This window comes from Oncorhynchus masou, chromosome 13 (genome assembly GCF_036934945.1).
Source record: "Oncorhynchus masou masou isolate Uvic2021 chromosome 13, UVic_Omas_1.1, whole genome shotgun sequence".
NCBI lineage: Eukaryota > Metazoa > Chordata > Actinopteri > Salmoniformes > Salmonidae > Oncorhynchus > Oncorhynchus masou.
In genome coordinates, this window is record NC_088224.1 from 66259003 (window position 1) to 66273261 (window position 14259).

Genomic DNA, 14259 nt, shown 5'->3' on the forward strand with positions numbered 1-14259 from the left:
GCTATGAAATGTATTGTTTTACAGAGTCTGCCATAGTAGTACGGCGCCCATGGAGCAAATTAGGGTTAAGTGCCTTGCTCAAGGGTACAGATATTTCACCTTGTTGGCTTGGGTATTCGAACCAGCGACCTTTGCATTTTTCTGTGTAGTTTGGGCCAGAGTGTGGAGTACAGGACCATCTGGGCCTTGGAGATCTCCAACAAACCAGATGAGCCTGAAACGGCCGAGCCCAAGATCCGCTTGGTGGGAGGTATCCATGGCAACGCCCCCGTGGGCACTGAGCTGCTGCTGGAGTTCGCTGCCTTCCTCTGCATCAACTACGGCAAGAACCCCACCATCACCAGGGTGAGATGTTTTAACTGAGATGGTTTTACTACACCAATCATAACTACGTTACCTAGTGAAATTATTCATACCCTTGCACAGTTGTGTTGCCTTGAAATGGCTAAATATTCATTGTGTGGATTTCTTGATCTTCCACACTTTCTAAAAAGTTTAGAGATGTTGTAAAATACAAAAGCTCTCATTAAATATCACTGATGTCCTGTTCTACCCATCATTCCTCTTTCTCCTTTTCCCTCTTCTTCTCTCCACAGCTGATAAACGAGACGCGGATCGTTATCCTTCCCTCCATCAACCCAGATGGACGAGAGCTGGCCAGAGAGAAACAGTGCACCTCTACTGTGGGCATGACCAACATACACGGGAAAGATCTGGACACTGACTTCTTCGGTCAGTACCTGCTGTTTGTGTATAGACAGATGTTTTGTGTGTGTATACTTGCATGCCCTTACATGTCTAATGGTGTCCTGTCTGTGTGTGCTGCTGTTGTAGGTAATGCCTCCCAGCGCGTGGTGGAGGCTCAGCCAGAGACCAGGGCAGTGATGGACCTGATCTTAGAGAGGGGTTTCACACTCTCTGTAGCCCTGGATGGAGGCTCCCTGTTGGCCACTTACCCCTACGACAAGCCTGTACAGCCAGGTAGGAGCATAGGGCTCCAAATAGAATACTTTAGTGGGAAAACTATAAAATAAATAGTTACCTAATAGTGTACTTTTTTTCAGTTGAAAATGAGGAAACTCTGAAGTACCTGGCCAATGTTTACGCCAGAAACCATCCCAAGATGCACCTGGGGGATACAGGATGTTCAAGCAATGACCAAAGTATGTACCAACAGCACCACAAATAGACCAATGTGACCTATAGACTGTATAGTGAATTAAAAGGAAGTGGTGAATTGGAAAAGAAGATAGATAGCTTCTATATATCTATTGACAACTCTGTTTCAGCCTCCTCTTCTCATCCTCTCTACTCAGTGGGTAACATCCCAGATGGAGTACTCAGGGCAGCAGAGAGACAAAGTCACATGGGCAGCATGAAGGTATGTTCCATCAACCCCTGCTTCTTAATGCTATACCTGTCTCAGGGTTGTTCTGACACCCTGGGCCCAAAGAGGCATCTGCTGGTTGAGTCCTGGAACGACAGGACTATATTTATTGCTCACCAAAATGCCTCTTCTGATCTGTGTGTATGTCTGTGTTCCAGGACTTCAGTGTGGACTTTGGCCACTGTCCAGAGATCACGGTGTATACAGGCTGCTGTCTGTTCCCCCCGGCCGTGCAGCTGGCCACGCTGTGGGATGAGAACAGGAAGGCACTGCTTAGCATGCTGGTGGAGGTCAGTAATACCCTTGACCTCTGACCTGGTGCCATGTGATACAAATGCATTAAATAAGTTCACAAATGCGTTGATAAGAGTTATTGAGTGTGTTTGTTAATAATTAATTAAAGCATTTCGGCACTCCGATTTGGTTACTTATCAAACGCATTTGTTAAACACAGTTGGGGCGGTAGGTAGCCTAGTGGTTAGAGCATTGGGCCAGTAACTGAAAGGTTGCTGGATCGAATCCCCATGCTGACAAGGTAAAAATCTGTCTGTCTTCCTGCGATAGACTAGCGTCACAGATATTGAGATATTGAGACAGATATTTCAACCACTATGACTAATTTGTTCCCATTTGAAACGACGGGCTGTGGTCCGTCTTGGTTTACTTATAAAATCTTTGCTAGAGTGTGTACTTCTGTTCTGTTATAATCTCCACCCGGCACAGCCAGAAGAGGACTGGCCACCCCTCATAGCCTGGTTCCTCTCTAGGTTTCTTCCTGGTTTTGGCCTTTCTAGTGAGTTTTTCCTAGCCACCGTGCTTCTACACCTGCATTTCTTCCTGTTTGGGGTTTTAGGCTGGGCTTCTGTACAGCACTTTGAGATATCAGCTGATGTAAGAAGGGCTATATAAATACATTTGATTTGTACTTGTACTGCACATCAAGCTGTCTTACGCTACAGTAACAGGATAGAGGCTCCTGCCCTATCGGCCGTTCTGGCTCGGACATGGCTACTTACTTTCTGTTCTGTGTACTTTACATTCAATCTGTGTTTCGTCTGTCTCCCAGGTCCATAAAGGTGTGCGTGGCGTGGTAAAGGATAAGAGTGGGAAGCCCATCGTGGGGGCCATGATCGTGTTGAATGGGGGTGTGAGGGTGTTCACTGCAGAGGGAGGCTACTTCCATGCTCTTCTGGCACCAGGAAACCACAACATAGAGGCTGTGGCTGATGGCTACCAGCAACAACGGCAGGAGGTGGTTGTGTCGTCATATGAAGCTGCCAGCTCCATCATCATTGAGTTTGACATGGACAACCGCATTTTTGGCCTGCCCCGGGAGTTTGTTGTGGCTACTGCAGGTAAGCATGAGGAGAAATGGGTTTTGTGGAGATGTTACCTTTTATGTAATGTTGCCAGATGATTGCAGACAATTACATTTAAAAAAACATTTTTGTCATTTAGCAGACGCTGTTATTATAGGAGCAATTAGGGTAAAGTGCACATCCACAGATTTTTCACCTATTCGGCCCGGGGACTATTGTAGGGAGTATAACAAGGTGAATAAGTTAAATGCTGTAAACACATTTGTTTTGTGCCATAGTCTGAGAGTCCTTTAGGTGCCTTTTGGCAAACTCCAAGTGGGCTGTCATACTCACTGTCATGAGTATTCAGACTTTTTGGTATGAGACTCAAACTTGACCTCCGACGCATCCTGTTTCCATTGATCATCCTTGAGATGTTTCTACAACTTGATTGGAGTCCACCTGGTAGTAAATTCAATTGATTGGACATGATTTGGAAAGGCACATACCTGTATATATAAGTTCCCGCAGTTGACAGTGCATGTCAGAGCATAAACTAAGCCTTGAGGTCAAAGGAATTGGCCGTAGAGCTCCGAGACAGGATTGTGTCCAGGTACAGATCTCAGGAAGGGTACCCCAACATTTCTGCAGCATTAAATGCCCCCAAGAACACAGTGGCCTCCATCATTCTTAAATGGAAGAAGTTTTGAACCAACAAGACTCTTCCTAGAGCTGGTCGCCCGGCCAAACTGAGCAATCGGGGAGAAGGGCCTTGGTCAGGGAGGTGGCCAAGAACCCGATGGTCACTCTGACAGAGTTCCTCTGTGGAGATGGGAGAATCTTCCAAAAGGACAACCATCTCTGGAGCACTCCACCAATTAGGCTTTTATGGTAGAATGGCCAGACAGAAGCCACTCCTCAGTAAAAGGCACATGACCGCATGTTTGGAGTTTACCAAAGGCACCTAAAGACTCTCAGACCACGAGCAACAAGATTCTCTGTTCTGATGATGCCAAGATTGAACTCTTTGGACTGAATGCCAAGCATCATGTCTGGAAGAAACCAGGCACCATCCCTACGGTGAAGCATGGTGGTGGCAGCATCATGCGGTGGCGAAGGTTCAACTTCCAATAGGACAACAACCCTAAGCACACAGCCAAGACAACGCAGGAGAGTGGCTACAGGACACGTATTTGAATGTCCTTGAATGGCTCGGACTTCAACCCGATCAACATCTCTGGAGAGACCTGAAACTATTTGTACAGCGACGCTCCCCATCCAACCTAACAGAGCTTGAAAGGTGTGCCAAGCTTGTAGCATCATACCCAAGAAGATTGAGGCTGTAATCTCTGCCAAAGATGATTCAACAAAGTACTGAGTATAGGGTCTGAATAGTTATGTAAATGTAATATATATATATTTTTTCCTAATACATATTTTTGCTTTGTCATTTTGGGGTATTGTGTGTAGATTGATTGAGGGGATAAAAAAACAAACATTTTAGAATAAGGCTGTAACGTAACAATGTGGGAAAAGTCACGGGGTCTGAATAGTTTCCGAATAAACTTCATGCTCGTCTCTCCTTCCCTACAGCGGCCTCCATGACGGCCCTGGTGGTGACAGCCTGTATCATCTGGTGCGTGTGTTCTGCTAAGTCCAACCAGCAGAAGGATGGTTTCCACCGGCTGCGGCAGCACCGTGACGATTACGAGGATGAGATACGCCTCACGTCCCTGGGCTCCAAGAAATCCCTGCTCTCCAATGAATTCCAGGATGAGAGTGAGAGTGATGAAGATGCACTCTACGCCAACGCCGACAAACTCTGAGATCCCACATACATACACGGCCAACCTGGTTCGTATTCGTTAGGCAGCAAACAGACGGAAGCAGGGAAGGGACAACAAGAAACGCTTGTTTTTGCTATCTGTTTTTCAAAACCATTTTGCTACGGTGTGCCCTAATGAATACGATCCTGTTAGTACTGGGCTATTCCACATTAAGAGTGATGATGAGTCTCAGATTTTTCACTTTAAAACAAAAACCAATGATTGCGAAGTTGGACACCATAAAACTCTTATGCACTACTTTTAACAATTTCCATAGAACATTTTACAAAAACACATTTACTTGAAGAACAATGCTGATGCAAAGTTTAGTAACAGAATGATGGTTTGTGCAGTTGGTGCCGTCATTCTGTTACCAAAATTTGCATCTGCACTGTTCTTCATGTCAATGTGTTTTTGTAAAATGTTCAGTGGAAATTGTAATAGTTAGAGTGGATAGAGTTGTAAGGTTTTTGTTTGACATACATTTTAAACATGAGAAATCTTTAGTCTCAGCATCACTCTGTTACTGTTGAATTGCTCTACTGCCCATCCCTGTGACTGAGTTGGCTGGTATTGTGCTCTGTGGCTCTGCTTTACTGGAGGGAAAGGGAGGAAGAGGTGGAGCAGGGAGGGCTTGGTCTTGTCCTTTCCTATAAGATTCCCCAGGTCCTATTTGCCTGTCCTCCTCTAGCCCACCAGAGAGAGGTGTTTCAGAGTCTACAACTGTCCTCTATGACTGGTGTCCAAGATGACTCGTCCAAATCAGCACTTGCTTGGCTCTGTTCATGGATGCACATTAAAGGCTGAGTGGAGCTGGGAAACCTTTTTTTTCTTTCATGCACGCAACACACACATGCACACTTTTGCAGCTAACCTCTCATCAACCTGTCCATATGTATTTGATACTTATACTTTGAACTAGTATCAATGAATACACTAACTACAGTAATTTGAAATTATTCAAGAAATGCCAGTTTCTCATGGTTCTTGTCAATGTTGTCCCAGTCCAGTTAGCCAGTCTTTCAGAGGGAGCATCAAACACAGTGCCTTGGATGCTGTAGAGTTAGACACCCCACTCTCTTGTAGGGCTATAGTACAGAAGTGTGGTGGTGTGGGTACTAGAAGCATAGTAAATATACGAGAATCTCTCCAGATTATGGCCTAGTACAGATTGTAATCTGTGATCCATCAGATACTCGGGTGGTATGGAAGACCTAATAGTCATCCAGGATTCTTGAGTATTTTAAATGATGCACTCAGAGCAGAAGCCTTGCAATGGGCTTAGGTTCACAGGCTGCATGTGTTTTCACTTCTATTGCCCTCTGCTTATTCATGTGCCCTCTTGGACATACAGCACAAGGCCCTCTATGCATTGTACTACAAGCACTGTATGTTAAATACAAATACATGATTCCCCATTTAATTGTTCAGGGAAAGCACTTTGAAATAGATGCAAATACTGTAGATTACAAATGGATGGTTTTCTTTAAAAAAAAAAGTTTTTTAAAGAACATGTATGCTTTTTTTCTTTCTACGCACAGACCAGCTTGTTTAAAATGTTGCGTATCTTAAAATGACCTTTTAAGATGGCAAATTACTTACCCATGCTTTAATTATCAGCAGCAACATAGATGTATATTTAGTTGTAGTTTACTTTTATTTCTCTTTTTGCTGTTAATTTTTTTCATGCATGCATTCATTCATGATTTATTTGTACATCTGATATATAACAATTCTATCAAATCCTTATGGTAGATGGCAGCCCTACATTACTGAAAAGGTGCAACATGTCTGCTCTAGAATCATCCAGCAGTGGCGGGAGTGTTTAGAGAGGAGGGCATCTTCCTCTACAACAGTGGTCACCAACCCTGGGCATGAGGAGTATGAGGTGTGCAGACTTGTTCCAGGCCAACACTGACCCTCCCAATTCTACTCTCATCAATGTCTTATTGAGTAACTGGTTAGTTGAATCAGGTGTGTTAGTGCTGGGCTGGAACAAAACCCTGTACACCATGTAGCTATTCAGGACCAGGGTGGAGGACCACTAGTCTACAGGAGTTACTGACTCCTAGCTTACTTCTCTGTTGCACAAAATCAATATTGTAGCGAAGCCAGCTAATCTTAGGGGAGAGGGAGAAATTAAGTTATTTTTGTTTTACTTTCTGTGTGTGAGAGAAAGATGGAGAGCGTGTGTTTTCTGAATGGATGTTGGTGTTTTGATATAAATGGTTATTTTTGTTTCTTTTTATATGAAACTGAATTGATTGTAGATAATGAACTGTTGCCAAGTGTATTTGAGTGAGAAAAATAAGTGCAATTCAAGTTAACCCTGACAATACAACACACAATTCATAACAAACCAACCTGTTACTTTGTATGTGGTGATTATTTTTATTTTAACCTTTTATTTTACTCGGCAAGTCAGTTAAGAACAAATTCTTATTTACAATGGTGGCCAACCCCGGCCAAACAATAACCTGGACAACGCTGGGCCAATTGTGCGCTACCCTCTGGGACTCTCAGTCATGGCCTGTTGTGATACAGCCTGGAATCGAACCAGGGTCTGTAGTGAAGCCCTGAGTTGCATTGCCTTAAACTGCTGCGCCACTCGGGAGCCCCATATGACAGACCATGCTGACATGAACATTCTTCAAGACACATTGATGAAATAAATAATTTTCTTTCAATATGGTTTTATGTCCTAATTTGTTGTATTGGTTTGACTACACTACTCTTCTCAGAGATGTCATTCAGCAGCAACATTGCAGCAAAATGTTAATGCAGATTCTCCATTTTAGCATTTCTATTGACCCACTACTGCCATTAGTGGACAGCCAATGAATTAACGCTTTGAATGAAGACAACTTGCATGGTGGCTGCTGTGAAAGGTTAAAAATGTGTTACTGCATATTTTGTTTAGTCAGTTTAATAGGCTGGATTTTTAGATGTCAATGCAGTTGTTTGTGTTGCAGACTACTAGCATTTACCATTTTATTTCTATGGGGAGGGGAAGAATGTAGAGCAAGAATAGGACCAGTTTCACAACATTCCTCATTGCTTCTGTCGACACAGCTTATGAAAAGAAGTCTATAACGGCAACATTCTCTTCTGCTGGCAGGTGTGGTCTGTAGCTGTCTCATAAAATCATTCCTCTTTCAATTACTGTTTGAGGCTATACATACACTGCTTTTTTTGTTCCCAAGGTTTTGACCAGTTTGTCAATGGATGCTTGCTGCACATGACTAGTTTACAGCGCGGGGAGGCGCTGTTGTAGTGTACAGTTGTAGGAGTTTTCAAGTACAGTCCGTGGGCCGTGCGTCAGCTGATGACGTTGGACAAAAATGGCAGGAGGAAGCAGCAACTACTGGGAAGGTGAGGTGGCAAACTGGCACAACTAGGGTGCGATCAGACAGACATTGGATACATTTACAACGATGTTTGGTAAATTATAACGGGGTTTACAGGCCAAAAGTGTTGTCAAATTTGGAGCAAATCGTCACTGTTGGGTTGTGTGGCATGTCTAAGAGCTCAGTTAGCTAGCTAGCAAAACAAGCTTTTGCTAGCAAGTGAAACGTTCACCGATGTAATGTTAACTTCGTCAGCTAGCTAGCTAGCTAATGTTTGTTAGCATAGCCAGCTAGTTTCACATAGCTATACAAACTTTAGGTTGTAGCTAGCTATTTTAGATTAGTTGTATACAATAGTTAGTATACTAGCTAGGTTGCTGTCGAGTTGATTAACTAGCTATGTGATTTCAGTTTCACCTCGCTAGCTAACAGTAGTTATTTACCTAAATGATAAGCCAACCTAAGCAAAATTGTTTTTGTGCTAGCTAACTAAAGTAGTTGGTTAGCCAGCAAAGTTGTATTGTCAACAGCAGCAGGGTGATTTAGGGTGCTGCCTGTTTTTTTTGTCTCCACTTAGCAAACCGTAGCTACCTACCACTATTATATAGATAACTAACTTTAACATTCAGATGTTTAACTTTCGATACGAAAAAGACAGCAAGACATCTGATTTAATGACTGATTTCAGCTATTTGGATTACAATCTTTCTGTAGACGTACGTTGCTGTTGACGCCAAACCTGTTTCTCAATTCCAAACGGTGTGTGTGTGTATATGTATGTTGCACATCCCAGATTTGCGAAAGCAGGCCAGGCAGCTGGAGAATGAGCTGGATCTGAAGCTGGTGTCCTTCAGTAAACTGTGTACCAGCTACAGCAGTTCCAGAGATGGCCGTCGAGGAGACAGGTAAGACTAAGACCCGTTCCTTTTTTATCCCTAACCCCTTCCCCTATGGCCTAGGTCCTACATTACAGGTGAGACTAGTGCCTGCCACTACAACTACAACTTTGGGGACCGTTTCCCAGAACCGAGATTAAGCCTTCTGGACTAAAAAGTACTTTCAATGGAGATTCTCCTTTAAACATGCTTTTTCTTGGTGTTTATGGATCTAAAAGAACTGATAGGTGTTATAAATATGTCGATACACTACCTCCACCAAGCTCACATGTTGCTAGCCCTAATGGTCTTTCTCTCCCTCCTTTTCTTCCTTTCTGCCCTATAGCAACTCGGATACTACTCCCCTCCTCAACAACTCGACACAGGATAGAATGTTTGAGACCATGTCTGTGGAGATTGAACAGCTGCTGGCCAAAGTAAGACTTCCCAGCAAGTAATTATCATTGTATGCAGTTTATATGAAATTTCAGAATGGATTTTGGTCCTCAAGTAGTATTCAGCATTGTTGTGTGTATGTGTACTGACGGTGCTGTGTCTCTTAGCTCACGGGTGTGAACGACAAGATGGCGGAGTACACCAGCACCCCAGGGGTGACGTCCCTCAACGCAGCTCTGATGCACACGCTCCAGAGACACAGAGACATTCTGCAGGTCCGTCTGTCTTCTCTTACTTTCAATTTTTTTCTCTTTATCCCTCCCTCTCGCTCCCGCTCTTTCTTTGTTTCACTCCCCATCTCTCTCGCCTATTCCTCTCTCAGAACTTAGTCCTACCTTGAGCTCTGCATGCATCATTTTCACTTCCATGGTTAATGGTTTTTCATTCCCTTAATTAACTCCTGTTTTTTTGTTGCTGTACCCTAGGACTACACTCACGAATCCCACAAAACCAAAGCCAACTTCCTTGCCATCCGGGAGAGAGAAGATTTGCTGGGGTCTGTCCGGAAAGACATTGAGTGAGTATCTCTCCCTCCAGTCAGCCATCCCTCTATAGATCCTGTCTTACCATAAAACTTTGTACTGACTTGAAACAACAGATTGTGTCGACTATTTCAACTGTAAAGGGCGATTTGATAAAGCATATGATTATATTGATTATTATGGTTCTCTATGTAAGAACACACCCTCATGTGGGTCTCATCCCTGATCATGTAACAGTGAAAATAAATTAAAATACCAGTCATGTATGCTGTTTAGGTGTCGAAGTTAAATAAAAAAATGTTTTAGTGACAGTTCATCCACTTCGGGCAGGGTGACGAAGGCATATACAATGAGAGGGTGAAACGCTGCATTGAAACTTTCTTTATAAGCACTTTCACACTCACCACATACGCTGCTGCTACTGTCAATCTATCCTGTTGCCTAGTCACTTTACCCCAACCCATGTACGTAGCTACCTCAATTACCTCGCACCCATGCCTACAAATTATGATATCACTGTAGTTTTCACATTTTTGATGGTATTTGATGTTTCTGATTAAAAATAGTTCTAAATAGGCTTAGCGGTAGTGCATGGCAACAAATTTATTCTTAGTAGTTTTAATGAACTTTCTCCATTCTGATTGCTTTATCCTGTTCAAATAAACTTCAACCGAAAATAATAGGAATACATAACTGACAGTGAAGTTTAGGCCGTCATTGTAAATACAAATTTGTTCTTAACTGACTTGCCTAGTTAAATAAAGGTTAAATATTTGTAAAAAAAAAATGTTAATAGTCCTATTTATAGAACATTGCATAGGAATGAAAATCCTCTATCGTAACCTCTCTGGTACTCGACCAATGGTTCCCATTTCCATAGTTATTTGTTGAATTCCAGCATTCATCTCCTACATTTTCATACATTTCTTCATTTCCTGCGCAAATTTGTTGTCACTGTCACTTTTTTAATTTTTTTTATTTTATTCTCCCCTTTGACTGTTTTTGGATTCAATTGCAGTTCTTGTTTAATAGAAGGTAAAGTAAAAATCTAAACCGTTCCTTGAATGAATACAGTTTTGTTTTTAAATGGTTTACCGCCCAGCCTACACCCATGGGCCTCCAATTAGAGAGAAGGTGCTCAGTGCTCCACTGATTGGCTTGGTAGTGAATGAGGAGATTTTAAATCAGGGCTAGGCAACCAGACCATGACTATTGTCTGTGTTCTAATGGCTTATTGATCTGTGTAAGATGCATCAGGCCGCACCACAAGATCACTGCAGGATTCCTATTGAGCACACACACCCCCCCCTTTATATAAGCATATAGCCTTATTCATCAGTGCTCTCTGTTCCATACAGTCGTGTGTTCTCCTTGTGCTCCACAATAAACCAAACATCATGGTGCCTGGGAATGAACCTTTCACTGTTCTGTTGGCTGTGGACTGAATTCTAATTGTTCTTCTTGAGAAAAGAACATTACTGCCCACCCACACAATGTGATGGGAATGTGAGCTTTGTTTGAGTGGTATTCCTATCCTGTCTTAGTCATCACTAAAGTCCCCAAAGGAGCATTTTTATTATTGTATGCATTCTGATCCATGTAGCCTACATGGTGTATGATGTACTGTAAGCATTAACATACACATTGGGAAATGAGATACTACAAAGAGTGCCTCCAGAAAGTATTCAGACCCCTTGACTTATTTCACATTTAAGTTTACAGCCTTATTCTAAAACAAAATAAATACCCTCAATCTACACACAACCTCTGTGAACAATTATTTTGACTTTCATGGCTTGGTTTTTGCTCTGACATGCACTGGGACCTTTTATATAGACAGGTGTGTGTGCCTTTCTAAATCATGTCCAATCCACTGAATTTACCACAGGTGGACTCCAATCAAGTTGTAGAAATAGCTCAAGGATGATCAATGGAAACAGGATGCACCTGAGCTAAATGTAGAGTCTCTTAGCAAAGGTTCTGAATACTTATGTAAATAAGGTATTTCTGTTTTTTTTATTTTCAATACATTTGCAAACCTTTCTAAACCTGTTTTTGCTCTATCATGGGGTATTGTGTGTTGATTGAGGAGGACTTCATTTCATACATTTTAGTATAAGGCTGTAACGTAACAAAATGCAGAAAGTCAAGGGTTCTGAATGCTTTCCGAAGGCGCTGTACATGCTGCTCCTCAAGGATTTAGACTGGTGTTGTAGTGCTTTCAAAGCCCACATGCTTGAATCTTGTGGCGTACTAAGGCTGAACTAACACACTAATAGCCAAGCTACTGAAGCTAACGACCGTGCTCATTATCAATACATCAGCACTAAGCTGACAAGAACCCCTATTGTCTTGTACTATCAAGCATTGAGTTGAGAGACACAGGCAGTCATGCAGATGCTGAGACTCAGAGCTTCCATTTCCGTGAAGCTCAGTGAAATGGGGAAACTGAGAGAGGAAGTGATGGAATGAAGAGGGAGAGGTGGTAGTCTGTCAGGGCACCACTGGGATGCTTCGCCACTATTCTGTAACAGTTGTCCATTTTGTCAAGTTCCACAAGTTCTAAGGCCCTTTTTTGATACTATAAAGTCGTTATAAAATTGACCTATAGTAATTTTATCTTCTTTACTACTTGGCTAACTTGACTAAAAATAATTTGCCATCTGTTCAAGTACAATAACTTTTGTATCCTCTTGTTCTTCCTACCCATTTACTGTACAGTATGTTCAAGCTTCATACAGACCTTGGGACTGTATTAGTAAGTCATCTTGGCAACTCGATCTGGCACATTTTCAGCCTCGTGTCATTCAATGGTGTCCTTTGAGACTTCCCATATATCAATTCATGTTATGTCGATCAATATTATGGCAGCTTGCAACTGTTTGTTTGGTGGCCATCCAAGTTACTTAGCTTATGTCAAACTCCACTGTAATGTTGTTGGGCTTCTTTGAATCAATATAGTATGTTGTGCTGTTTTATAAGTTCACCATGCAATCATGCAGACTTTTAACAATAGTGTTTGCATTATTTCTTAAGTGATCTATTACTTCCTGTAACCAGACAATGCCAAATCCCCCTATAAGTATATTTAAAAGATCCCTGCCAACATGACATAACACTATCCACCATGGATGTTCCCCCTCTAGTAGGCTTGGGCGATATACCGTATACCGATGGTAGGATTTTCAATACTGTGCTACGCCACTGCTTATAACGAAGTTAATTATAACTATAAGAAATCTAAGTTATGTCAAATTATATCTAGCTCAGGGCTCCAGCTATGCATTCGGTTTTCTAACTTGCTATGTAAGTGCCTCGATGTCAAAGTCAAGCTTCTTGTTTACAACAGAGACATTTGATCATATATCTAATTCAATTACTATTAGTATTCTGATTCTATGCATTCATCCCCTCCTGGATCTAGTATTCAAACAATGGCTGCCTCTCCTTTCCCCGGGTCAGTGGAGAGGAAGGAGAGCATCAATAAAGTGCTTATGGGCTTACAGCCTGGAGCTAGTCCAGCAGCCACTTCCTATTGCACCCGCTGCAGTGGGAATTGAGAGTAGCGCTCAGGAGCTGTCGACGGGTTTCTCGGTGCTCATATCTACTCTGTGAGTGGCTTAATCAACAGTGTGCCGTTGTGTAGGCTACATGGTGAACAGTATAGACTTAAGCAATAAGGCCCGAGGAGGTGGTATATTTCCAATATACCACGGCTAATGGCTGTTGGGCATGACGCAATGCGACAACGACACATTAGCCATGGTATATTGGCCATATACCACAACCCCCCCCCCAAGGTGCGGAAATAAATGTATTTATTTATTTCCACTCAAACTTAATTAACCATTATTGAAATGGTTCTAGAAACCCTGAAGCATGTGGGGCTGAGTGGTGTCTTCCTTGTGTAGCACACATTCCCCTGTTGCCCACCAGGTGGCAGTAGATCTTCTGCATACCTGACTGGGTGTGTGTGGCTGCTTAATAATTAAGTAAGCAGTCAAGATGAGGGCTCTTTCTGTTTAACCATACCACACACACACATGGCTCCAACCATCTTTAAAGGATTCTTCTGAATGTTGGTATCTACTTCCTCAGAGTCAGATGTACTGGTGGATATCATTTTTATGTCTCTGTGTCCAGCTTGAAGGAAGTTGGAGGTAGTTTTGCGAGCCAATGCTAACTAGCGTTAGCACTATGACCAGCAAGCCTTCTAACACTGTTACTGTAGTAATGACCAGCCAATCCCTCTGAGATGTGGACCACTCCATTACTGCCTCGTCATCCATTTTCATTGTACTTCTCCCACAACTATATGGCCCTAGCAGGGTCAACAGATCACCCTGGCCAACACACACATTTACATTTACATTTAAGTCATTTAGCAGACGCTCTTATCCAGAGCGACTTACAAATTGGTGAATTCACCTTCTGACAAACAGTGGAACAGCCACTTTACAATAGTGCATCTAAATCATTTAAGGGGGGGGGTGAGAAGGATTACTTTATCCTATCCTAGGTATTCCTTGAAGAGGTGGGGTTTCAGGTGTCTCCGGAAGGTGGTGATTGACTCCGCTGTCCTGGCGTC

The 14259-nt window shown here is 42.6% G+C and overlaps 2 protein-coding genes across 4 annotated transcripts in view; both read left to right on the top strand.

Moving 5' to 3' along the window:
• The window catches only part of LOC135552862 (carboxypeptidase D-like), a 41742-nt gene extending 34544 nt beyond the window's left edge, over positions 1–7198 (top strand). The window contains exons 14-21 of one of the 2 annotated variants that reach the window (XM_064984773.1): positions 150–345; positions 597–732; positions 835–981; positions 1065–1163; positions 1290–1381; positions 1546–1677; positions 2454–2742; positions 4279–7198. In XM_064984773.1, the coding sequence (XP_064840845.1) occupies positions 150–345; positions 597–732; positions 835–981; positions 1065–1163; positions 1290–1381; positions 1546–1677; positions 2454–2742; positions 4279–4511 (1324 nt within the window). In that variant the 3' untranslated portion in view covers positions 4512–7198. The remainder of the gene's footprint in view (positions 1–149; positions 346–596; positions 733–834; positions 982–1064; positions 1164–1289; positions 1382–1545; positions 1678–2453; positions 2743–4278) is intronic. The other variant, XM_064984774.1, reaches the window with a different exon arrangement.
• A 453-nt stretch (positions 7199–7651) lies between these two features.
• The window catches only part of LOC135552863 (Golgi SNAP receptor complex member 1-like), a 57358-nt gene continuing 50750 nt past the window's right edge, over positions 7652–14259 (top strand). Inside the window, exons 1-5 of one of the 2 annotated variants that reach the window (XM_064984775.1) lie at positions 7652–7883; positions 8652–8763; positions 9080–9170; positions 9297–9404; positions 9615–9706. In XM_064984775.1, the coding sequence (XP_064840847.1) occupies positions 7853–7883; positions 8652–8763; positions 9080–9170; positions 9297–9404; positions 9615–9706 (434 nt within the window). In that variant the 5' untranslated portion in view covers positions 7652–7852. Of the gene's footprint in view, positions 7953–8651; positions 8764–9079; positions 9171–9296; positions 9405–9614; positions 9707–14259 lie in introns of both variants that reach the window. The other variant, XM_064984776.1, reaches the window with a different exon arrangement.